We start from the raw sequence: 26,861 nt of genomic DNA, 5'->3' as shown, positions 1-26,861 counted from the left end.
ATGGCAGGAAGCTTGGCCCCAGTGATGTGTTGGGCAGTACGCACTACCCTCTGTAGCGTCTTGCGATTGGATGCCGAGCAGTTGCCATACCAGGCGGTGATGCAACCAGTCCGTTTTCTCTCAATGGTGCAGCTGAATAACATTTTGAGGATCTGAGGACCCATGCCAAATCTTTTCTGTCTCCTGAGGGGGAATAGGTGTTGTCGTGCCCTCTCCCTCACTGTCTTGGTGTGTTTGGACCATGATAGTTTGTTGGTGATGTGGACACCAAGGAACTTGAAGCTCTCAACTTGCTCCATTACAGTCCTGTCGATGTGAATGGGGGCGTACTCGGCCCTCCTTTTCTTTTGGTCCACGATTAACTCCTTTGTCTTGATCACGTTGAGGGACCGGTTGTTGTCCTTGCACCCCACTGTCTTGTCATTGTTGGTGATCAGGCCTACCACCGTTGTGTCATCGGCCAAGTTATTGATGGTGTTGGAATCGTGCTTGGCAATGCAGTCGTGGGTGAACAGGGAGTAAAGTAGGGGAATAAGCACGCACCCCTGAGGGGCTTCCGTGTTGAGGATCAGCGTGTCGGATATGTTGTTGCCCTTTCCCACCTGGTCAAAAGGAACCTGGGGGCGGCTATTCAGGAAGTCCAGGATCCAGTTGCAGAGGGAGGTGTTTAGTCCCAGGGTCCTTAGCTGGGCAATATGTTTATTTATTTTATTTAACTAGGCAAGTCAGTGAAGAACAAATTCATATTTACAATGACAGCCTAGGAACAGTGGGTTAACTGCCATGTTCAGGGGCAGAACAGCAGATTTTTACCTTGTCAGCTCGGGGATTCGATCTAGCAACCTTTCGGTTACTGGCCCAATACTCTAACCACTAGGCTACCTGCTGCCCCGAGCTGTAGTCAATGAACAGCATTCTCACGTAGATGTTCATTTTGTCCAGGTGAGAAAGGGCAGTGTGGAGTGCAATAGAGATTGTATCATCTGTGGATCTGTTGGGACGATATACAAATTGAATTGCCTCTAGAATTTCTGAGATTATGGTGTTGCTGTAAACCATGACCAGCCTTTCAAAGCACTTCATGGCTACAGAATGGTTGGTAGTCATTTGGCTGGTTACCTTGGTGTTCTATAGCACAGGGACTATGGTGGTCTGCTTGAAACATGTAGGTATTACAGACTCTGTCAGGGACCGTTTGAAAATGTCGTTGAAGACACTTGCCGGTTGGTCAGCGCATTCTCTGTGTACACGTCCTGGTAATCCATCTGGCCCTGTGACCTTGTTAATGTTGACATGTTTAAAGGTCATACTCACATTGGCTATGGAGAGGGTGATCACACTGTCCTCCTGAACAGCTGGTCCTCTCATGCATGCTTCAGTGTTGCTTGCATAGAATTAATTTAGCTTGTCTGGTAGGCTCGTGTCACTGGGCAGCTCGTTGTTGGGTTTCTCTTTGTAGTCCATAATAGTTTGCAAGCCCTGCCACATCCGACGAGCGTCAGAGCCGGTGTAGTAGGATCGATCTTAGTATTGAATTGATGCTTTGTCTGTTTGATAGTACGTCGGAGGGCATAGCGGGATTTCTTATAAGCTTCCGGGTTAGAGTCCCGCTAATTGAAAGCCGCAGTGGAAACCTGTAATCCATGGTTTCTGGTTGGGGTATGTACGTACGGTCACTGTGGGGACAACGTCATCGATGCCCTTATTGATGAAGTCGGTGGCTGATGTGCTGTACTCCTCAATGCCATTGGATGAATCCCGGACCATATTCCAGTCTGTGCAAGCAAAACATTCCTGTAGCTTCGCATCTGCATCATCTGACCACACAGCCATGCAATGTCCATCGAACTCTGAATGCTGAAGCATCTGTCCTCGGTTGCAACACTCACTACCAAGTTCCAAACGGCCCCTGGAAGCAATATCAATACAATAACTGTTAGTCGGGAGCTTATTGAAATGGGTTTCCATGGCCGAGCAGCCACGCACAAGCCTAAGATCACTGTGTGCAATGCCAAGCGTCGGCTGGGGTGGTGAATCACGCTTCACTATCTGTCAGTCTGACGGACAAAAATTATTTTGGCGGATGTCTAGAGAATGCTACCTGTCCCAATGCATAGTGCCAACTGTAAAGTTTGGTGGAGGAGAAATTGCGGTCTGGGGCTGTTTTTCATGGTTCGGGCTAGGGCCCTTAGTTCCAGTGAAGGGAAATCTTAACACTACAACATACAATTCGATTCTGTGCTCCCAACTTTGTGGCAACAGTTTGGGGAAGGCCCTGTCCTGTTTCATGGGATGAATTGGAACGCAGACTGCGAGCCAAGCCTAATCGCCCAACACCATTGCCCGACCTCACTAATGCTCTTGTGGCTGAATGGGAGCAAGTCCCCGCAGCACTGTTCCAACCAGCACTGTTCCACTGTTCCAAATGAATGCCCATGATATTGGAAAGGAGGTGTTCGACGAGCAGGTGTCCACATACTTTTTGTCATGGAGTGTACTTTTGTATATATAGTGTAGATTGATAAATAGATATACAGTATATACAGGCTAGGAAGTTGGCAAAGTTAGCATTATATAATCTCCAATAACACATTAAAAGGTACTTATTTAAACTCAGGGACGCACAACAAAAGGACACATGGAAATGGTAACACACTGCATTTATAGCTGAGGAAAGGAGAGAAATGATGATTGTTAGAGTGAGTTCAGGTGTGCTGAGTTGGCAGTAGAGGGGGCATATCCAGAGGTTAATTAGAGCGTTTTTTGGAATGACCCTTCAGAACACCATCCATACCAATCAGGATTTGTGATGCTGCCTTTCTAAACCACCTCATATTGCTAAATTAGGTCTCAAGTGACATTAATTACATTGAATTCACTGGACTGAAAGCATTATACTACATTATCCTGGCATTATCTTACCTAATGATCACCATAAGCTCAGCCTACTATTAGCAAAATGCTCATGTTCCTTTTATCCCTAGGATTGACTAGATTCATTTAGCATTTCTATCCCTGTCTTATCTTATCTTAGTCACGTTTCACACTTTGCTCTCTCCTGTGTTTGCTTTGGCAATTTGGAAAAACCAGTCTGCCCACATTGCAGGGAAATGTTCTGTTTAGACTTTGTTTGGCAAACAACCGCCTAAGGATGAAGGTCATTAGATAAGCACAAACAATGAGAACAAGTTATTATATGTTGGACCTTAAGGGATACCTTTTCTTTATTTGAACAGCCTTCACATGTTGGCTTGTCACATGGCATGTGTCATGCATAGCTTTATTTACCATTACCTGACTAATGTGGCTGATAATCTGTTGGGTAATGTTTTAGACTAGTATTCTAACAATGTGCACATAGTGAGCAGCGTGTAAAAGTTTCCATGGTGAAAGGATAAAAGGGGGAGTGGTCACTGTGATGTGGGCCAATCGCCTTTGTCATCAATAGTGTACAGTCATGGAAAATAACTGCCGTTTTTCCACAATGTTTGGTGGATGACGTGCACAATTCAATGTGTGGAGTACAAGAGATGCTCCTCTACCTGTTGGAGTTGGTACAATAGTAACGCTATAATAAAGCCCATATCTCCTGGTCCACTGCCTGTCGTGTTGTGTAAAATACGTTGCATTAACGTTGCAGTTACATTTTTTATCCTTAAAGGTACGCAACCAGGGACCCTAGCACACACATGCTGTGCACACACAAGCACTCTTAGTCACAAGGCTTTTTTCACTGGTCCTCCATTCTGGAACTGTCTCTCCCAATTTCACAGACATTCACGCTGGATACATTCTCTATCCCTATCCCTCTCTCTCTCCTTCCCTCCGCCCCCAATCTCTCTCGCTCTTGCTCTTGCTCTCACTCTGTCTCTCTCCTTTTCTTCCTTCCTCGATCAGGCATATAAACAGGGGATAAAATCAATCATCTCAGGCTGGGAATGACACACTTGGCAGTTTTAGAGGCTGCTTAGCCAGCCCTGGCCAGTGTGGAATTCCACTGGAGATAAACCTTTACTGTGTTAACATGTGAGAGGCAGATAGGCAGGCAGGCAGGCAGATAGGCAGGCAGGCAGATAGGCAGGCAGGCAGATAGGCAGGCAGGCAAGCAAGCTGAGCAGGTGTGGTAGTGGAGCTGGGAGGAAATCAGACCTGGGTTCAAATACTATTTGAAGTCTTTTCAAATACTTTATCTAGGCTTGGTTGAGTTTTCTTGGCGCAATGGAACCAATACAATAATCCTAAAACTGATAAACTGACCATTTGGTAACCCAGGCAGGCTAGAGCAAATACTTAAAGTATTTCAAATAGTATTTGCTCCAGGTCTGGATGCTGGAGCATGCTGGAAATAACTGGGCTATAAAGCCTATAGGGATTATACAGCACACACTGTTTATACTAGACATTATGGTCAGAGAAGACCACAGTGAGATTCCATTATGAAGTGTTGGTGTTTTTCCAGACACTGGCTAATAGAATCACAAGGGTTCTCCCTCCCCCATCCCCCAACATGTGATTCATTGTATTAATGTCAATGTCATGTTTCATAAAGAGTATTCTATGCGCAGTATGGAATGGGAGTCTGCTGTGTGTGGATGATAAAAACTTGGATCTCTGTTTCTGTAGGACTTCCTTGGCCAGGCGTTCTGTACGTTGGGAGAGGTGGTGGGATCGCTGGGCAGCCGTATGGAGAAACCTATGGCGTGAGTACCTCTGTTCCTCCATTTTAAACCAATTACCTCTAACCCCTATTATACGGTTTCACTCTAACCTCAAAACTCCATGCTATACAACATCACTACACTCACATCTCAAACCCATAGACAGTATGGTCCTTTGTAGCTCAGTTGGTAGAGCATGTCACCAGGATAGTGGGTTTAATTCCCGGGACCACCCGTATGGGTAGCCTAGTGGTTTGAGCGTTGGACGAGTAACCGAAAGGTTGCAAGTTCATATCCCCGAGCTGACAAGGTACAAATCTGTCGTTCTGCCCCTGAACAGGCAGTTAACCCACTGTTCCTAGGCCGTCATTGAAAATAAGAATTAGTTCTTAACTGACTTGCCTAGTTAAATAAAGGTAAAATGTTAAATGTATACATGCATGACTGTAAGTCGCTTTGGATAAAAAAAAGTCTGCTAAATGGCATAATTGGCAACAAAATAAAAAAACATTCTATAAAGATTCTATATGCAGGCTATCCCTGACCCAGTTCTTATGGCATTCACTCCATAAAACAAATCACATTTTATATGTCACATGCGCCAAATACCTTACAGTGAAATGCTTACTTACAAGCACTTAACCAACAATGCACTTTTAAGAAAATACCCCCCCCCCTAAAAAGAAAGAGATAAGAATAACATAATTTAAGAGCAGCAGTAAATAACAATAGTGAGGCTATATACAGGGGGTACCGGTACAGAGTCAGTGTACGGGGCACCGGTGTCGAGGTAATTGAGGTAATATGTACATGTAGGTAGAGTTATTAAAGTGACTATGCATAGATAATAGCAGTAGTAGCAGTGTAGAAGAGGGTGGTTGGGGGGCAATGCAAATAGTCTGGGTAGCCATTTGAGTCGATGTTCAGGAGTCTTATGGCTTGGGGGTAGAAGCTGTTTAGAAGCCTCTTGGACCTAAACTTTGCGCTCCGCTACCGCATGCCGTGCGTGAGCAGAGAGTCTATGACTAGGGTGGCTGGAGTCTTCCTCTGACACCACTTGGTATAGAGGTCCTGGATGGCAGGAAGCTTGACCCGGTGATGTACTGGGCCGTACGCACTACCCTCTGTAGTGCCTTGCGGTCGGAGGCAGAGCAGTTGCCATACCAGGCAGTGATGTAACCCGTCAGGATGCTTTTGATGGTGCAGCTGTAAATCCCTTTGAGGATCTGAGGACCCATGCCAAATCTTTTCAGTCTCCTGAGGGGGAGACTGTGCCCTCTTCACGACTGTCTTGGTGTGCTTGGACCATGTTAGTTTGTTGTTGATGTGGACACCAAGGAATTTGAAGCTGTCAACCTGCTCTACTACAGCCCCGTAGATAAGAATGGGGGCGTGCTCTGTCCTCCTTTTCATGTAGTCCACAATCATCTAATTTGTCTTGATCGCATTGCGTGAGAGGTTGTTGACCTTGCACCACATGGTCAGGTCTCTAACCTCCTCCCTATATGCTGTCTCATCGTTGTCGGTGATCAGGCCTACCACTATTGTGTCATCAGCAAACTTAATGATGGTGTTGGTGTCGTGCCTGGCTGTGCAGTCATGAGTGAACACGGAGTACAGGAGGAGACTGAGCACGCACCCCTGAGCGGCCTCAGTGTGGAGGATCAGCGTGGCGGATGTGTTGTTACCTACCCTTACCACCTGGTGGCAGCCGGTCAGGAAGTCCAGCATCCAGTTGCAGAGGGAGGTGTTTAGTCCCAGGGTCCTTAGCTTAGTGATGAGCTTTGAGGGCACTGTGGTGTTGAATGGTGAGCTGTAGTCAATGAATAACATTCTCACATAGGTGTTCCTTTTGTCCAGGTGTGAAAGGGAAGTGTGGAGTGCAATAGAGATTGCATCAACTGTGGATCTGTTGGTGTGGTATGCAAATTGAAGTGGGTCTAGGGTTTCTAGGATAATGGTGTTGATGACCAGCCTTTCAAAGCATTTCATGACTACAGACGTGAGTGCTACGGGTCAGGAGTCATTTAGGCAGGTTACCTTAGTGTTCTTGGGCACAGGGACTGTGGTGACCTCCTTGAAACATGTTGGTATTACAGACTCCGACAGGGAGAGGTTGAAAATGTCCATGAAGACACTTGCCAGTTGGTCGGCGCATGCTCAGATTACCAGGACGTGTATTCTATCTGGCCTTGTGAATTTTGACCTGTTTAAAGGTCTTACTCACATCGGCTGCGGAGAGCGTGATCACACAGTCATAGGGAACAGTTGACGCTCTCATGCATGTTTCAGTATTACTTGCCTCGAAGCGAGTGTAGAAGTTATTTAGCTCGTCTGGTAGGCTTATGTCACTGGGCAGCTCTCGGCTGTGCTTCTCTTTTGTAGTCTGTAATCGTTTGCAACCCCTGCCACATCCGACGAGCGTCGGAGCCGGTGTAGTACGATTCGATCTTAGTCGTGTATTGACACTTTACCTGTTTGATGGTTCATCGTAGGGCATAGCGGAATTTCATATAAGATTCCGGGTTAGAGTCCCACTCCTTGAAAGCGGCAGCTCTACCCTTTAGCTCAGTGCGGAAGTTGCCTGTAATCAATCCAAGGCTTCTGGTTGGGTTATGTACTCAAAGTCACTGTGGGGACGATGTAATCAATGCACTTATTGATGAAGTCGGTGACTGATGTGCTGTACTCCTCAATGCCATTGGAAGAACCCCGGAATATATTCCAGTCTGTGCTAGCAAAACAGTCCTGTAGTTTAGCATCTGCTCCATCTGAACACTTTTTTATAGACTGAGTCACTGATGCTTCCTGCTTTAATTTTTGCTTGTTAGCAGGAAACAGGAGGATAGAATTATGGTCAGATTTGCCAAATGGAGGATGTGGGAGAGCTTTGTACGTGTCTCTGTGTGTGGAGTAAAGGTGGTCTAGAGTTTCTTTCCCTCTGGTTGCACATTTAACATGCTGATAGAAATTAGGTAAAACTGATTTAAATTGACCTGCATTAAAGTACCTGGCCACTAGGAGCGCCGCCTCTGGATGAGCGTTTTCCTGTTTGCTTATGGCAGTATACAGCTCATTGAGTGCGGTTTTAGTGTCAGCATCGGTCTGTGGTGGTATGTAGACAGCTACGAAAAATACAGATGAAAACTCTCTAGGTAGATAGTGTGGTCTACAACTTATCAGGCGAGCAAAACCTTGAGACTTCCTTAGATAACATGCACCAGCTGTTGTTTACAAATATGTATAGGCCCTGCCCCGTGTCTTACCAGAGGCTGCTGTTGTATCCCGCCGATACAGTGTGTAACCCACCAGCTGTATGTTATTCATATAGTCGTTCAGCCATGACTCATGAAATATAAGATATTACAGTTTTTAATGTCCCGTTGGTAGGATAAACATGCTTTCGGTTCGTCCCATTTATTTTTCAGCGATTGAATGATAGCTAACAGTACTAATGGCAAAGGCAGATTAGACACTCGTCGCCTGATCCTCACAAGGCACCCCTATCTCGTTCTGCGAAATCTTAGTTTATTTCTCCAGTGAATGACGAGCATGAGGGCCTGTGTGAGTGTTTGGAGTATATCCTTCCCGTCCGACTCATTAAGGGACAACTATTCGTCCAATTCAAGGTTAGTAATCGCTGTTCTGATGTCCAGAAGCTCTTTTCGGTCGTAAGAGACGGTAGCAGCAACATTATGTGCAACATAAGTTACAAACAATGTAAAAAAAAAAAAAAAAAATAGCACAGTTGGTTAAGAGCCAATAAAACAGCAGCCCTCCCCTCCGGCGCCATCACTCACCTGATCATTATAGAATTTGCACCAACACACGCAATTATAACTTTGGTTCACCATTTTCCATCGTAACTTTAACCCTGACCCATGATCTACTTCTCATGGCGGTCACTCACCTGTCAATTACTCTGAAATATTTACATCGACACACACGTTTATTGTCAACATATCAGTCTTTGACACGTGACCCAGTTCATTGTCAAGACCGGAAGACAAAAAAATACCAATAAACACACTTTCTCCCATATATACAGTGATACAGTGCCTTCAGAAAGTATTCACACCCTTTGACAATTTCCACATGTTGTTGTGTTACAGCCGGAATTTAAAATGGATTAAATTTAGATTTTGTGTCACTGGCCTACACACAATACCCCATAATGTCAAAGTGGAATGTTTACAAGTTAGATGTTTACAAATGAATAAAAAATGAAAAAATGACATGTCTTGTGTAAGTAAATGTTCAAACCCTTTGTTATGCTATCCTAAATAAGTAGAGGAGTAAAAACGTGCTTAACAAGTCACATAATAAGTTGCTTGGACTCACTCTGTGTGCAGTAATAGTGTGTAGCATGATTTCTGAATGACTACCTCATCTCTGTATCCCACACATACACGTATATTTAAGATCCCTCAGTCAAGCAGTGAATTTCAAACACAGATTACACCACAAAGTCCAGGGAGGTTTTCCGATGCCTCACAAAGAAGGGCACCTATTGGTAGATGGGTAAAAATAAAGCAGACATTCAATATCCCTTTGAGAATGGTGAAGTTATTTATTACACTTTGGATGGTGTATCAATACACCCAGTCACTACAAAGATGCAGGTGTCTTTTCTAACTCAGTTGCAGGAGAGGAAGGAAACCTCTCAGGGATTTCACCAATGGTGACTTTAAAACAGAGTGTTATGGCTGTGATAGAACAAAACTAAGGATGGATCAACAACATTGTAGTTACTTCACAATACTAACCTAATTGACAGAGTGAAAAGAAGGAAGACCGTACAGAATAAAAATATTCCTAAACATGCATCCTGTTTGCAACAAGGCACTAAAGTAATACTGCAAAAAATGTGGCAAAGGACTTAACTTAAGTCTTATGTTTATAATCCAATACAACACATTTCTGAGTACCACTCTCCATATTTTCAAGCATAGTGGTGGCTGCATCATGTTATGGGTATGCTTGTAAACCTGGTTCTGCTTTCTACCAGATGAATTCAGCTTTCAGCAGGATAATAGCGTAACACACGCTAGGCCAAATCTACACTGGAGTTGCTTACCAAGAAGACAGTGTCTGTTCCTGAGTGGCCAAATTAGTTTTGACTTAACGCTGCTTGAAAATCTATGGCAAGACATGAAAATAGTTGTCGAGCAATGATCAGCAACCAATTTGACAGAGCTTGATGAATTTTGAAAACCGTAATGGGCAAATGTTGCACAATCCAGGTGTGGAAAGCCTTTAGAAACTTACCAAGAAAGACTCACAGCTGTAATCACTGCTAAAGGTGATTCTACAAAGTATTTACTCAGGGCTGTGAATACTTATGTAAATGAGATATTTCTGTATTTCATTTTCAACACATTTGCAAAAGTTTCTTAAAACATGTTTTTAACTTTGTCATTATTTGGGTATTCCGTGTAGATGGGGGATTTAAAAAAATAGATATATATTTTGAGTTCAACCTGTAACACAACACAATATGGAATTAGCTAAGGGCTATTGATGGCACTGTATGTGACCACACTCCTCACAGCTGATGCATAATAGCCAGTTATGAAATGACAGCCTACAAACCCACTTACTCTAGGTTACTGGGTTTGAACAGTCTGTTGCTATCTCAGGTTTCTGTGTATCTGGGGAACAAAAATCTCCCGGAGTTTTACTGTAGGAGCGAAATCACTCACTAATTCAAATGTATGACACAAGTCTCAAAGCACTGAAGTAAAAAGGCTGTTGGGAACATGCATTGAGGGTGGAGGTGTGTATGTGTATGCATTTCAACACCACTCCCTCATTGTCGGTCTTCCTGTTAATAGCAGGTGTGAGCTCATGCTCTCTAATGAGATGTTTTCATACACACAGACGCACGATAATGCTAACGCTGATGCTCAATACTAGACGTCTGCTCTTTTATGCCTTTCTCACCTCTCTTCCTCACAAACCTTGTGTCACAATCCTCGGCCTGTTTGTTTGACTGTAGTTATTAAAGGAAAAATCTACTCAAACTATCTTCTGGTATTGGTTTCATTAGTCCACTGTTGATACAATGTCACATGCATCTTTATCAATATAGACTAAGGTGGGCCAATTCCTTTTGTAGATTTTCTCAACTGAAATAAAATATAAAGCTGGTTCTGGAAGTATGGTGATTATTAGATTGCATAAACATGAGGGCTTTCCCTCAACAATTTTGGCCTTCACATTTTGTTTCCTAAACATTGGCTCAATCAGGAGTATAGGTTGTTGCTCCTGGTCAGTCTGTGAGACATGCAGGCTGCCTCTGACTGGGTTTGTTGTAGGATAGATTCTTTGAAAGTGCATGTAATGTTTTGAAAGCAAGACTAAAGAAGGGTCATGACAGTTTTGTAGTACTCCAGACTGGTCTCATGACAGTGAGGACTTGTAATTTCTTCCCGAGACCAACGGAGCATCATAATTATCAGCTTCCATTCAGTCAGCGCATAAATCCACTTCGCCAGGCCAAATACATACACTCCTTTCTTGAAACATTAATATCTTAACAGTCTTTATATCTATTATAGACATGTTTGCGCAGTGGCGAACCTATAGGCTTTCGGTGTGTGACAGGTTCTTGATTCTGAAAGGACAGCAACTGTAAAACCAGCCCACTCATGTAGGAGAGTGCACTTTTTTGTAAAACACAAAGGGCCAGTGGTGTAGTGGAGGGTATACGCAGGTACTGTATAAGCCATATACCCACTTTTATTTTCAGTGGGCAATGTGTATAGTAGAGGAGGTATATGACTTATCAATTATGTAGTACAATAGAGAAATCATGCACAAAGTAGCCTACACAATCGCAGAGCTGCTTCTATAAACCAATGAGGAGATGGGAGAGGAAGGACTTTCAACGCGATCTGCTTCAGAAATAGGAATTACTTCTATTTTAGCCCTTGGCGTCGCAGATGCTCGTTGGCACACACGAGCAGTGTGGGTGCAATAATTGAGTAACATGGATTTCTACATTTATTTTGTGACACTCGCGCACGCGATGTGTCCGGTCTGGTCAGCATGTTATTTTAAGGTTAACCTCTAGCGTCGAGCAATCCCGTATCCGGGAGCGTAATCATAACCTCAAGCTCATTACCATAACGCAACGTTTCCTATTCATGAAAATCGCAAATGAAATGAAATAAATATATTCAAACACAAGCTTAGCCTTTTGTTAACAACACTGTCATCTCAGATTTTCAAAATATGCTTTTCAACCAAAGCTATACAAGCATTTGTGTAAGAGTATTGATAGCCTAGCGTAGCATTAAGCCGAGCATTCAGCAGGCAACATTTTCACAAAAACAAGAAAAGCATATAAATAAAATAATTTACCTTTTGAAGAACTTCGGATGTTTTCAATGACGAGACTCTTAGTTAGATAGCAAATTTTCATTTTTTCCAAAAATATTATTTGTGTAGACGAAATAGCTCCGTTTTGTTCATCACGTTTGACTAAGAAAAAGACCGGAAAATACAGTCACTTACAACGCCGAACTTTTGCCATGAGGCGGTTTCAAAAAATGTGGCACTTCCTGATTGGATTTTTATCTGGGTTTTTCTGTAACATCAGTTCATAGACAATATCTTTGCAGTTTTGGAAACGTCAGAGTGTTTTCTTTCCAAAGCTGTCAATTATATGCATAGTCGAGTACCTTTTCGTGACAAAATATCTTGTTTAAAACGGGAATGTTTTTCATCCAAAAATTAAAATAGCGCCCCCTATATCCAAGAAGTTAAGCAGTCTATAAACGCAGACATAATAAGCCAACCATTAAGCATTTCCCAATCTAAATGTACAACTATTACTTCCCATTGCAAAAAAAACATTTTACGTTTAGCACACAAAGTAACTGGTGAACTAAAGTTTAAAGTGGAACTGACAGCGTTTAAACTACTTTGCAGATATGAAACAGATTTCATAATATCAGTAAAACAAATATGAGAATGCATCTCCATTCGATGTGTTTCAGTTGCATTGTTTCAGTTTCAATGGCTCAATATTTTGGACAAAAACTGACGAATGTAACAAAGTCTGGGAATGTCAATACAATCAAACTAGCAAAGACAATAGTCGCGTCATTCATAACATGGCTAATAGGTTAGTGCATCTATTTATGTAGCAAGCTAAAACCAGCTAGCTGCTAGGAGGTTGCCATGTCATGCAATTGAAGGAGTGGGAGAGTGATTGACTTTTTACCCTCCTATTGTTTCTCAGTTGCTATACACAGCTAGAGATGCATGTGTCATTTGGTTATCTAGCAAGAACTTGAACAACTGTTATCCAGTTAGCATGCCTCTTGCGTTCGCAAATTCACTATGGCTATCTACTCCGATTTCAGGACACTCTCGTCTGAGTGTGCCAGAGTGCAGAACAGCTGATGAATTTACAAACACACAACACCCGATGAATATGACCAGTGGTAGTAAACGGACAAATAAAGTAATAATTAGTAAGAACGCTCTCCTTAACATGTCAACAGCCTTACCAGCTCTGCTATGGCAAGTAAAATGGTCAGAGTGAGGTGTTCTCTCATTTGTGTTCTCTCATTTGTGGAAGTAGCTAGCTAGAAAGCTAGCCAACTTTAGCCAGTTAGTTTGGGTGCTTGGTGGGGACAAACATGCATTTGCAGGCAAGCTACAGAAGGATGAGGAGGCTACAATTCTCCATTGTTTTTCCAGGCAAATTTGACAGCCAACTAGCTGAAAAGTTGGAGAAGGTTTATCTAATGTTCCTACACTATATTTTCGCTCATCTTGCGCTGGCTAGCAGTAGTTGTTGATCTTGTTGTTGTTTAATGTGCATAACTGAGGGAGAGAGAGACTACCTTTTCATGTTGTTTGATCAATAGGACTGTCAAATTCCCAAATGTAAGAGGACTCCCCTGGTGTTTACATATTTGCTGAAATCCAGTTCAAAGTGAATGATGGCAGGCCCGTGTGGCAAATGGCTTGTTTGTATAAAGGCCTAGTGCAGCTCTGATTGGCTATAGTGCACCAGTCTGTGTCGACTCCGGTCCTGGTCAAGGCATATGTTTTTATTTACTGCAGTGTCTATTAATTCTCCAAACGCATGGTCGCTTTCCCACACCATATTGCTATAAAATGTTAATGTCATAATTCCTAAACATTCTTAGAATTTATGAAAACGTGAAATGTTTTAAAAAGTGTCATGTTCTTCCTGAGGTTATAAATTAAAATATTTTAATAAGATTTCATGTTGCTAAATGCAGCAATGTTTGACACAAAGGTAATTTCAAAGAAATGGCTAACAACAGCAAGCGTGCTTGAATAAAAACACAGTTCCACTCACCAGATAATGATAACTTTTAACATGAAGTTAAGTTTCAAATTATTATTGAAGAGCGAGGAGCTAACAAATTAGCAACAACATCTTTGATAACACCTTCTGCTGCCTCTCTAAAAATGGTCCTACCCACTAACTCAGAATGTAATTGGTTTATTCCACTGTCACTCCCAAATACAATTGAATGGCAGATGCTTTTATCCAGCTTGTGATGGTCTAGCCGATAGCTGACCTAGCTAGCTAGATTTATCTCCCCAGAGACCAGAAAAGAAAAATCTTGATTTGGATATTTATTTCACTTCAGCATTAACCCTTTCTTTTCCAACAAAAGCTGAAGAGATTGTGTATTTAACCCTCTGTTTCCGCTCATGTCTTTGTCAGAGATTGTTTATTGTCAGTGTAGTGTTTTTGTTGTATAGGTGCGCGACGGGTCTTCGTACCCATATTTGTTTATGTTCTTTTCCTGTTTAGTGTAATGGAGCATGTTACTATGACATTATTAAAAGACTCCATTTTACACTCCGTTTGACTCTCCTGCGCCTGACTTCCCTGCCACCTATACACATATGCCTGACATTGGGGCTGATTTCAAGTTTTCATAACAATAGGAAATCTGTATTTTTGGCCAACGATTTCCCGATTAAAAAAAATAATAATAAAAAAATAACATTAAAAAAAATTATACCTTTTATTTAACTAGGCAAGTCAGTTAAGAACACATTCTTATTTTTAATGGCGTCCTAGGAACGGTGGGTTAACTGCCTCGTTCAGGGTCAGAACGACAGATTTTCACCTTATCAGCTCGGGGGATCCAATCTTGCAAACGTACAGTTAACTAGTCCAACACAATAACGACCAGCCTCTCTCTCGTTGCACTCCACAAGGAGACTGCCTGTTACGCGAATGCAGTAAGCCAAGGTAAGTTGCTAGCTAGCATTACACTTACCTTATTAAAACAATCAATCATAATCACTAGTTAACTACACATGGTTGATGATATTACTAGATATTATCTAACGTGTCCTGCGTTGACTATAATCTGACTGAGCATACAAGTATCTAAGTATCTGACTGAGCGGTGGTAGGCAGAAGCAGGCGCGTAAACATGAATTCAAACAGCACTTTCATGCATTTTACCAGCAGCTCTTCGTTGTGCGTCAAGCATTGCGCTGTTTATGACTTCAAGCCTATCAACTCCCGAGATGAGGCTGGTGTAACCGAAGTGAAATGGCTAGCTAGTTAATGTCCGCTAATAGCGTTTCAAACGTCACTCACTCTGAGCCTTCGAGTAGTTGTTCCCCTTGCTCTGGGTAACGCTGCTTCAATGGTGGCTGTTGTCGTTGTGTTGCTGGTTTGAGCCCAGGGAGGAGCGAGGAGAGGGACGGAAACTATACTGTTACACTGGCAATACTAAAGTGCCTATTAGAACATCTAATAGTCAAAGGTTAATGAAATACAAATGGTATAGAGGGAAATAGTTCTATACTTCCTATAATAACTACAACCTAAAACTTCTTACCTGGGAATATTTAAGACTCATGTTAAAAGGAACCACCAGCTTTCATACAGTATGTTCTCATGTTCTGAGCAAGTCACTGAAACGTTAGCTTTCTTAAATAGCACATATTGCACTTTTACTTACTTCTCCAACACTTTGTTTTTGCATTATTTAAACCAAATTGAACATGTTTCATTATTTACATGAGGCTAAATTGATTTTATTGATTTTATTGATGTATTATATTAAGTTAAAATAAGTGTTCATTCAGTATTGTTGTAATTGTTATTATTACAAATAAATAAATAAAAATCGGCCGATTTAATCGGTATAGACTTTTTTGGTCCTCCAATAATCGGTATCGGCGTTGAAAAATCATAATTGGTCGACCTCTAGTGCCGGTACAGAGTCAATGTGCGGGGGCACCGGTTAGTTGAGGTAGTATGTACATTTAGGGAGAGCTAATTAAAGTGACTATGCATAGATGACAACAGAGAGTGGCAGTGGTGTGGATAGGGGGGTGGGGTTAATGTGAATAGTCTGGGTAGCTATTTGACTAGATGTTCAGGAGTTTTATGGCTTGGGGATAGAAGCCGTCCACACGTGCAGTCGCTTCATACTATATATTATGCATTTCTTTTGTCTCGCTTTCAAGACTTTGTATGCACTTTCTAAGAATCTACCCTGTTGCTTCAAGCTCCGATCAGCTGCCTGAAAGCAATTTCTTGGCATCTCTTCAAATGTATATGTCTTTATAATAGGATTTGCCAGTTGAAGAGTGCTGTGATGAGCTGGAATTCAAATTATAAACAAAGGCCAATCTGGCAACCCCCTGTGGGTGCTCCACACTCTTCATAGCACGACCTGCTCACATCAGAGTGCTACTCTTGGCCTCATTTCAAACCACACACACACACGCATGCACTAGCATGCACGCTCACATGCACAAGTATTCACACACATACAAATGCACGCTCACATGCACAAGTATGAACTCACACACATGAATGCCTGTAAGCTGTTTATATATATTTTTTAATTGGTTTTCACATGTTATTATCAGTAATACAATAATAATGCTATAATGAATTATTACAACATAGCATTAACTTAATTTTACAGGTGGGGGAGGAGAGGGTGCACGTAAGGTGGCACACACACACACACACACACACACACACACACACACACACACACACACACACACACACACACACACACACACACACACACACACACACACACACACACACACACTCCCCTGCCACCTCCTAGAAAACAGTCACCATGGTGATAGTCATTCCAGTAAACTTTATTGGCCCTTTCGCATACCTTTCCAAAGTGCAAAACGATGTTAGTACTCCCTCGCAGTCCTCTTTTCTCTCTCCTCATACTCAAGTCATTACTGACAAGGGATAATGCCTAAAACCTTTTTAATTCAAACAATTTTTTTAGGGTGTTGCTCTAGGCCACCAACTGTGAACAGTCGTTATCTAGTATCTAGATAATGTGTATAAAAATCTTGATAGTGTATGTGATGTAAACAGAGAGGTCTACTTTCTTGGGGAACTGAATATTGACTGGTTTTCCATCAAGCTGACCACTAAAGAGGAAGCTTCTAACTGTAACCAGTGCCTGTAATATGGTTCAGGTTATTAACCAACATACCAGGGTGTTAACAAACACCACAGGAACAAGATCATTCACATGTATTGATAACATTTGTAATACTTTAAAACGTTGTTCTAATGCTGTATCCGTACCCATTGGATGCAGTGATCACTGATACACCATTGGCTATATCCAGGAAAGCCAAGGTTCCAAAATCTGGGCCTAAAGTAGTGAGGAGATCATACAAAATATTTTATGTGGATGATGTTAAAGATATTTGTTGGTGACTAATAAGCAGCATCCAGATGCTGCACTGAATTTCTTAAATTGCTTCTTCCAATTATTGATAATCATGCACCTGTTAAACTGTCAGAACTGTTAAGGCTCCATGGATTTATGAGGAATGGAAAAACTGTATGGTTAAAAGAGATGGGACAAAATGGGTGGCTAAAAAGTCTGGCTGCACATCTGAATGGTTGACTTATGCAAATTGAGAAATGATGTTACTAAACTCAACAACAATAAGAATAAACTATATTGTGAAGCTAATATCAATTATATAAAGATAGATGTGAAAAAACATTGGAACTTTTTATATCTCAATGTGCTGTACAGAAACCCAGCCTAAAACCCCAAACAGCAAGCAATGCAGGTGTAGAAGCACGGTGGCTAGGAAAAACTCCCTAGAAAGGCCAAAACCTAGGAAGAAACCTAGAGAGGAACCAGGCTATGTGGGGTGGCCAGTCCTCTTCTGGCTGTGCCGGGTGGAGATTATAACAGAACATGGCCAAGATGTTCAAATGTTCATAAATGACCAGCATGGTCGAATAATAATAAGGCAGAACAGTTGAAACTGGAGCAGCAGCACAGCCAGGTGGACTGGAGACAGCAAGGAGTCATCATGTCAGGTAGTCCTGGGGCATGGCCCTAGGGCTCAGGTCCTTCGAGAGAGAGAAAGAAAAAGAGAAGGAGAGAATTAGAGAATGCATACTTAGATTCACACAGGACACCGAAAAGGACAGGAGAGGTACTCCAGATATAATAAACTGACCCTAGCCCCCCGACACATAAACTACTGCAGCATAAATACTGGAGGCTGAGACAGGAGGGGTCAGGAGACACTGTGGCCCCATCCGAGGACACCCCCGGACAGGGTCAAAATGAAATTATGTGCAGAAAGACCAATTCCCCTCATATCTTAAAACGAATCCGATGGCTTATTCATCACAAAACCATTTGATGTTGCCAATTATTTTAATAATTACATCATTGGCCAAGTGGGCAAACTTAGGCAGGAAATGCCAACTATGAACAGTGAGCCAACGTATTCATACAGAAAAAAAACAAATAATTTCACGTTATAAAGTTAGTGTGAGAGAGGTGGATTTTGTTTGCGTTGGCAACTTAGATGTAAAGATGGTAACTGACTCTATAGCCACTCCTATCTATCATATCTTTAATCTGAGCCTAGAGGTGTTTGTCCTCAGGCCTGGAAGGAAACCAAAGTCAAGAATGGTAAAGCGGCCAAGAATAGTAAAGCATCCTTTGCTGGTTCTTACAGTCGACCTATCAGCTTGCTGCCAACTCTTAGCAAACTGTTGGAAAAAATACAATGCTATTTCTCTGTAAACAAATTCTTTATTGACCATAACCATACTCTTTTCTGTTTTTACCAATGACCTGCCACTGACATTAAACAAAGCCTATATGTCCGTGTATGCTGATAATTCAACCCTATACATGTCAGCAACCCCAGTTAGTGAAATCACTGCAACCCTAAACAAAGAATTTCAGTCAGTTTTAGAATGGGCGGTCAGTAGGGCTGACCCCAATTTGTCTACTGGTTGATTGTTTGGTCCGTAGGCTGTTGGTAGACCAAGATTTCCTTAGTCGAGCAGTCACAATTATTTATATTTGTTTATGGTGCACAAGGCACTTCTCTGAGTCGCACCTATCTCAGTTGACAAATCCATTGCCGATCCATGGGGATGGCACAGTCCATCATTCTAAGACGTAATGCTGAAATTCTATATGGTTATTTTATGTAAAAAAATTATTGTGCAACACTAATAAATCTAATATTATTTAAAGAAATGCGCTTTCTCCTGCGTTGGATATAGTCAAAACATAATCTTCAGTGCACCATAGAATTGGTGCCTTTCCATATTTTGCTATGTGCATAATAGTAAAGTTAAACAGCATATTGGGATTGAGAACGATGTTGTGGAGGCAGCAGCAGAAGAGATGAGCAAACAGCCCTTGCCTTAGCCTAATTGTCTAAGAATATTGAGGATAGAGGAAACTACAATTTAATTAGGTCTATAATCAATAGCCAAACTGTTAAATGGGCCTGGCTTTATAAATCATCCATATTTACTGTATAAGACATATCTTGCTTCTGTTACCTGTTTGAGTGTTTGTTTAATAGCCCACTGATTCAGTGAGCACCAAGCCTCATGCATTGGCAAAATGTTGGATAAAGCAATTTAACAGATTCGGCTGTTTTTAATCTTTGTTATGCTGTAATAAAGGCTTGACAATACATTTTTGGGGGAACAGACTGGTATTACTTTTAATTTATTCAGTGTCACCCAGCATACCAGACATTCATGCTTTGAAATGCAATCAAGCATTTTTTTTAAATAACAGAGGAAGCTTTGATTAATTAGCCTAAACAATAAATAAACCCAATTCACAAATGCATGCACCTGTTTTTAGTCTGCTGCAATAAATGCTGTATCTTTTTATTTGTATTTATTAGAACAGACTCTCTGCTACACTTATTTATTTAGTGTTTACACAACAACAAATTATCAGAAAAAATTATATTATAATCTAACAGCAACTGTTTGGTACACATAATACTCATGCAACGCTTGCTCATATATCCTCCTTTTTGTTGATCTCCAGTAGATTTCAGAACTAAGTCAAATGTCTTCCACAGATTTGACTTCCCCTTTCCCTCCTGAGCAACCATTAAACATTTGCCTGTTTCAATTTATTTTTCCTGTCCTCCGCATCCATTTTGCTGTTGAGATTAATGTGTTCAGAGTTTGTTATAACCAATTTATTGATGTGATTATGATATGCTATAGGTCAGTCCCTATTGGTCACATGCATGCGATGCTTACATGTTTCATGTAAAGAGAGCAAGGGTTGAGGGTAGGGTTGCACATTTTGGGGAATATGCAGAGGTGGAAACTTTCCGTGGGAATTAACGGGAATATATGGGAATGAACGAAAATATATGCAAATTAATATTAATACCATTTAAATGTAGATGTTTTTTTGCATTGGATATATTTACCATATCATATGGAGGCAGAAATATAAACCTTTTACCTTATCATAAGTAGACATAATTGCAAATGATTAAATCCTTCCAATAGAAATGTTTTTAAAAAACAATTTAGTTACGAATTGAACTTTATTTAAATGAGTTGACTCTTCACATGGGACAATTTCACTGAACAATAAAATAAAGTGAATATTGAATGATCCCCAATGATCCATCGCATCTCCCAAAAACATTTTCAACATACATCTGTAAAATTATAGTCTAGAAACTAAGGCTTTGGTTGTCTTCCTCTCAGGCTTCCATGTCTTCTCCCTGGACCTCCTCAATGTCCACCTCTTGAACATCAGACTCTGAGGCCTCATCTTTACTGTCACTTTCCAACCTTGTTGAGGATGGCTCGTTGTCAGGCTCAAAATGCCTGAAAATTGCCTGGATGGCCACCAATTATTCAACCCTTGTATTGGTCAGCCTGTTGCATGCTTTGGTGTGTGTGTCCCCAAACAAGGACCACTGAGGCGGCGGATGTTGGTGGGATTTGGAGGATGATGAAGGCAACGGGGAAAGCCTCAGATCCACAAAGTCCCTTCCACCAGGTGGCTGATGAGATATGCTGGCACGACTGCCATATTGCATCTCCATCCCAAAGCCCTTGTTTGGAACTGTACTTCGTCAGACAGCCAAAAACCTTGCCCTCATCCAGGCCAAGGTGGCGAGACACAGTAGTGATGACACTATAGGCTTTGTTGATCTCTGCACCAGACAGGATGCTCTTGCCAGCATACTTGGGGTCCAACATGTATGCTGCGGTGTGTATTGGCTTCAGGCAGAAGTCGTCACACTTTTTGATGTATTTCAGAACTGCAGTTTCCTCTGCTTGGAGCAACAGTGAAGTGGGCAGGGCAGTACAGATTTCTGCGAGCAGAGTCTGAACACAGACAGGATGGCATTGTCTCCCTCAAACATGATGACAACACACCCCAATGGGTGTTGCTGGGCAGCTTCAATGTGGTGCTCTTATTCTTCCCACTTTGCTTGGTGAGGTAGATTGCTGCTATAACTTGATGACCCTTTGCATATTTAACCATTTTCTTGTCTCTCTTGTAAATCCAATCAAACCAAATGTATTTATATAGCCCTTCGTACATCAGCTGATATCTCAAAGTGCTGTACAGAAACCCAGCCTAAAACCCCAAACAGCAAGCAATGCAGGTGTGCACAGTGACTAGGAAAAACTCCCTAGAAAGGCCAAAACCTAGGAAGAAACCTAGAGAGGAATCATGCTATGAGGGGTGGCCTGTCCCCTTCTGGCTGTGCCGGGTGGATATTATAACAGAACATGGCCAAGATGTTCAAATGTTCACAAATGACCAGCATGGTCAAGTAATAATAATTACAGTAGTTGTCGAGTCAGCACCTCAGGAGTAAATGTCAGTTGGCTTTTCATAGCCGATCATTAAGAGTATCTCTACCACTCCTGCTGTCTATAGAGAGTTGAAAACAGCATGTCTGGGACAGGTAGCACGTCCGGTGAACAGGTGAGGATTCCATAGCTGCAGGCATCCATTATGTATAGAGTGTATCCATTGTTTTCACTGCCATGATGTCCTTGAGGAGCAGATTCAATGCATGATCAGCACATACAATGGGTGTGTTGTGAGGGTAGGGCTCCTCCACTTTAGACCAAGCAGCCTTCATGTTCGCAGCATTGTCCGTCACCAGTGCAAATGCCTTCTGTGGTCCACGGTCATTGATGACTGCCTTCAGCTCATCTGCAATGTCGAGACCAGTGTGTCTGTTGTCCCTTGTGTCTGTGCTCTTGTAGAACACTGGTTGAGGGGTGGAGATGGTGTAGTTAATTATTCCTTGCCCACGAACATTCGACCACACATCAGAGATGATTGCAATACAGTCTGTTTTCTGTATGATTTGCTTGACCATCACTTGAACTCTGTTGAACTCTGCATCCAGCAAATTAGTAGAGAAAGCATGTCTGGTTGGAGGGGTGTAATTCTGGGCAAAGAACATTCAGAAATCTTGTCCAATACACATTGCCTGTGAGCATCAGAGGTGAACTAGTTGCATACACAGCTCGAGCAAGACATTCATCAGCATTTCTCTGACTATGTTCCTCCATTGAGTCAAAAAAACTTCTGATTCCAGGAGGACCATGAGCTGTTGTTATCGATAAGGTGTCTGATTCATAATTTTCACCTCGAATAGAAGTAGAGGGACTTTTGTCAGAGGTTGCTTGTTGTGAGTGCAGAGGGAACTTTATGCACTTGGCCAGATGATTCTGCATCTTTGTTGCATTCTTCACATATGATTTGGCACAGTATTTGCAAATGTACACAGCTTTTCCTTCTACATTAGCTGTAGTGAAATGTCTCCACAAATCAGATAGTGCCGTGTCATTTTCCTGTAAAGATTTTACAGATAAATAAATAGCAGTTCGATTAAACAACTCCTTTGTAAGATACATGTTTTAAAATGAAACATGTATGGAACAGGTGAAGTTAGCAGGCTCAAGCAAGCTAAAAACCACATGGTAGCAAAAACGACCTAGCAGAAATTGTTAACCAGTCAGAAATGATTTAAACACACTTTGCTGTAGGCTACTATTTACCAGTAAACAAAAAAAGAATGTATGTCTTATAAAATATATTCATCCCACCCGGTATTGTAATCAAAACTTACTAGAAAGCATGTAAGTCCTTGGCTCAGACAGTGTAGTAGTGTGGGCTTAATAGCATCTCATTAGTGTGCAAGATCTTGAGAATCAGCTGTACATGTGATGGAAGAATGCACTGTGCATGCAGAGGATTTGAATTCCATTGAATTGGGGATAGTTTAACCACAATATGCCACAAGACCTAGAATTGCTTTACGTGTATCCCACAAAAAAAAGGTTCACTGTTATAAGCTAGTTGTTTTGACGAAATTAAGAAACATTTCCAATATTCTAAGGCTTATCTTCCCATGGAAAATTCCGGAAATTTACCGGAAAGTCTCCGTCCCTTTGCAACCCTAGTTGAGGTAATAGGGAATGTTTTTAATAAACAAATGAAGTGATTTCGGTAACAGAACTTTTCAGTCAGAAACTAGTAAGAAACTTAATAGCTGACATGATGTTACAGCTTCTGCACGGACAGCTCAATAAACACTTGCTGCGCTGTGGTGCCTTTTCATGGCAGTAGGGAGGAGAGCGAGACATCGCAAGCCAGTCACACAGGCACTCGCTGTCATTTAAAAAAAAAAACCCATTGTGATCATCAGGCTTTTTCTTGAGTCATTTGTCTCTTAGTTATTTAATCGAACAGTGTGCTTAATCAAAGCATCAGACAAGCTCAGTGCATATGTAGTAGATTTTATTCAAACACATATGGTGTATGTCTATGGAAAAATAAATTCAAACATTTCGACCAATCAATTGGTCAACCAAGATGTTTTTTTTGTTGGGGACAGTCCTAGTGGCCAGTAATAAACTGATCCTGAACTGATCCCACATCTCTAAAACTATGAATATTGTATTTGGTACAGATCATTCCCTAAGTTCTAGACCTCAGCTGAATCTGGTAGTGAATGGTGTGGCTGTTGAGCAAGTTGAGGACACTGAATTACTTGGTGTTACATTAGATTGTAAACATATTGTTTCAATTGTTGTAAAGATTGGGAGAGGTATGTATGTGATATAGAGATGCTCTGTTTTTTTGACACCACACTCCACAAAGCAAGTCCTGCAGGCTCTAGTTTGATCTTATCTTGATTATTGTCCAGTCATATAGTCAAGTGCTGCAAAGAAAGACCTAGTTAAGCTGCAACTTGCCTAGAAACGATTGTCACGTTTTTGCTTTTCTTGGCTAAGAGTTGAGGAAAGACTGACTGCATCACTTCTTGTTTTTATTAGAAACAATGTGTTGGAAATTCCAAATTGTTTGCATAGTCAACTTACACTCAGCACTGACACACACACTTCTGATTCAGTCATAATGGATGGTTGATTGATAGGTAATTATCATACTTCTGAAAAGAATATGCTGAATGCATGCATTAGATGATACAGCACAAAGCTATTTAGGGACATGTACAGATATTGAATGTTTACTTTGATGTAATACTACCAGTCACTGATAGATTGGTAGACCTGTTTCTGAGCTAATATATTCAATTTTCTAAGCTAATGTATGCCATTGCCTATATTCATTAATTATCGCCGCCAGCATGTTATATTCAGCTACAGTAATTGATTGTTCACTTGGTTCTCATGCTGAGGAGAGAGAGAGAGAGAGAGAGAGAGAGAGAGAGAGAGAGAGAGAGAGAGAGAGAGAGAGAGAGAGAGAGAGAGAGAGAGAGAGAGAGAGAGAGAGAGAGAGAGAGAGAGAGAGAGAGAGAGAGAGAGAGAGAGAGAGAGAGAGAGAGAGAGAGAGAGAGAGAGAGAGAGAGAGAGAGAGAGAGAGAGAGCCAGCCAGCCAGCCAGCCAGCCAGCCAGCCAGCCAGCCAGAGAGAGAAAGAGAGCCAGCCAGAAGAGAGTTGGAGAGGGAAAGAGCCAGCCAGCAAGAGAGTTGGAGAGGGAAAGAGAGCCAGAGCCAGCCAGCAAGAGAGTTGGAGAGGGAAAGAAAGAGAGAGAGCCAGCAAGAGAGTTGGAGAGGGAAAGAAAGAGAGAGAGAGAGCCAGCAAGAGAGAAGGAGAGAGAGAGCCAGAGCCAGCAAGAGAGTTGGAGAGGGAAAGAAAGAGAGAGAGAGAGCCAGCAAGAGAGTTGGAGAGGGAAAGAAAGAGAGAGAGAGAGCCAGAGCCAGCAAGAGAGTTGGAGAGGGAAAGAGAGAGAGAGAGCCAGAGCCAGCAAGAGAGTTGGAGAGGGAAAGAGAGAGAGAGAGAACCAGCAAGAGAGTTGGAGAGGGAAAGAGAGAGAGAGAGAACCAGCAAGAGAGTTGGAGAGGGAAAGAGAGAGCAAGACAGAGTGAGAATGAAACAGAGGGAGCGATATTGGGAGAGAGAGAGATGCTCTAGTGCCTTTCAGACATACACCTGCACCTGACCGTGACGGGGGACCTTTATTTTCCCTATTGAATGTTAATTACCTCTAATTATACAGTTCAATCAGCACTCCAATGGGCGTATGTCTGGTGTGGGGGGGGGTTGACTCATCAGTGACTCTCAGTTTATTTTAAGACGATGGCTGTCAGCAGACTGAGGAGTGTGTTGACATCTATAGCGTGCCATGCCAACTGTAGTGTGTCCTATTATTTGATTGACTTGAATAGTTGTATGTGCTATCTCATGATTCAAAGTGAGCAGCAAGGCAGTAAAGGCCCCAACATACAGCTGAATGAGTCAAGGGGAAAAGAGGGAAACACAACTGTGATGTCATGGTTTTCTCTACGTCTGCTCTGCACTTCAGAGGTGAGGCTGGCGGTTCTCATCCTATGATGTCACAAGGAGCCCAGTTCAATAAAGGTTTGAAATGAAGAAGGGATAAATGGGTAAACACAGTAAGACTTGGATAAGTACACACCCTGGTCTGAGTAAACTCGGGCAACTCAATAATCTACTACTCTAACAGTATATTGAAGGTATTTAAAGAATAAATGTGGATACTTAAGCTATATTTACTAAATTATCCCTCACTTAACAAACCGCCCCCTCCCCCTTTTCTTTTTGTTGTTGTTAAATTGAAAACAGCTCTTGAGTTAAGTACATTCCGCTGTAGCAATTTGCATTCCATTTCCATAATATTATCAATAACGTTTTCCTGGGCCACCGTAATGACTTTCAGATTTGTCATGGCGTCTTTCATTTTTATGGCCTCTTGAATATTCAATAAGCCACAAAGGGCATGACGGAAAGTCTTTATCTGAACATGAATCCCTTTCCTCTGGAAAGGTGATATTCATTTAATACAGGACAAGAGGCTGTAGGAGACTAGAGAACAGTTATACGACTTTAATATAGACTGCTGTTGTGAGAAGGAGAGAGAGAGTGCAGCAATATCCTTTTCAAACTACTGAGCCAAGCCAAGCTGTACTCTGCTGGCCTGGTTCCCTACGTTGCTGGAACGGTGCTTGTAAAGATGTTTGAGGTTGCAGTAGTAGTAGTGAGGACAGAAAATAATGTCGGCCTGAGTATTTGAGTTGAGCATCCTGAGCTCTACCTGGGGGCGAAAGGAGGCTTAGCCCCCTCAGTTTAAATTTGTGCCCCCAACCTTTTAATTTGATGTACCTATATCAAAAAAAGGGACAGGTTAGTGCAAAATGGACAGAACGTGCCGCTGTGTGCGTAGGGGGGCTATGGAAAACCACTGGCGGTTAGGTATGACTAGGGCTGTCGCGTGAACCGTATTACCGCCACATTGGCGGTAAACGAGTCATGAAGGCAGTCAAATTCCACATGACCATTTAGTCACAGTAATTAGGCTTCTTCTAGCTCTGATGCTGTCATTAGTAGCCTACCGAACTTGCTAACTGC

The 26,861-nt window shown here is 41.9% G+C and overlaps 1 protein-coding gene across 5 annotated transcripts in view; it reads left to right on the top strand.

The window, feature by feature from the left end:
• Nucleotides 1-26,861, top strand: part of LOC118392262 (copine-8-like) — a 118,816-nt gene that overhangs the window by 44,451 nt on the left and 47,504 nt on the right. For all 5 annotated transcript variants that reach the window (XM_052460070.1, XM_052460071.1, XM_052460073.1 and 2 more), the window contains one exon: nt 4,624-4,700. In XM_052460070.1, coding sequence (XP_052316030.1) covers nt 4,624-4,700 — 77 coding nt within the window. The remainder of the gene's footprint in view (nt 1-4,623; nt 4,701-26,861) is intronic.

Source organism: Oncorhynchus keta, chromosome 13 (assembly GCF_023373465.1).
Source record: "Oncorhynchus keta strain PuntledgeMale-10-30-2019 chromosome 13, Oket_V2, whole genome shotgun sequence".
NCBI classification, from domain to species: Eukaryota; Metazoa; Chordata; class Actinopteri; order Salmoniformes; family Salmonidae; genus Oncorhynchus; species Oncorhynchus keta.
Note: the sequence above shows the minus strand (reverse complement) of the source record. Positions and strands in the feature narration are given on the sequence as shown.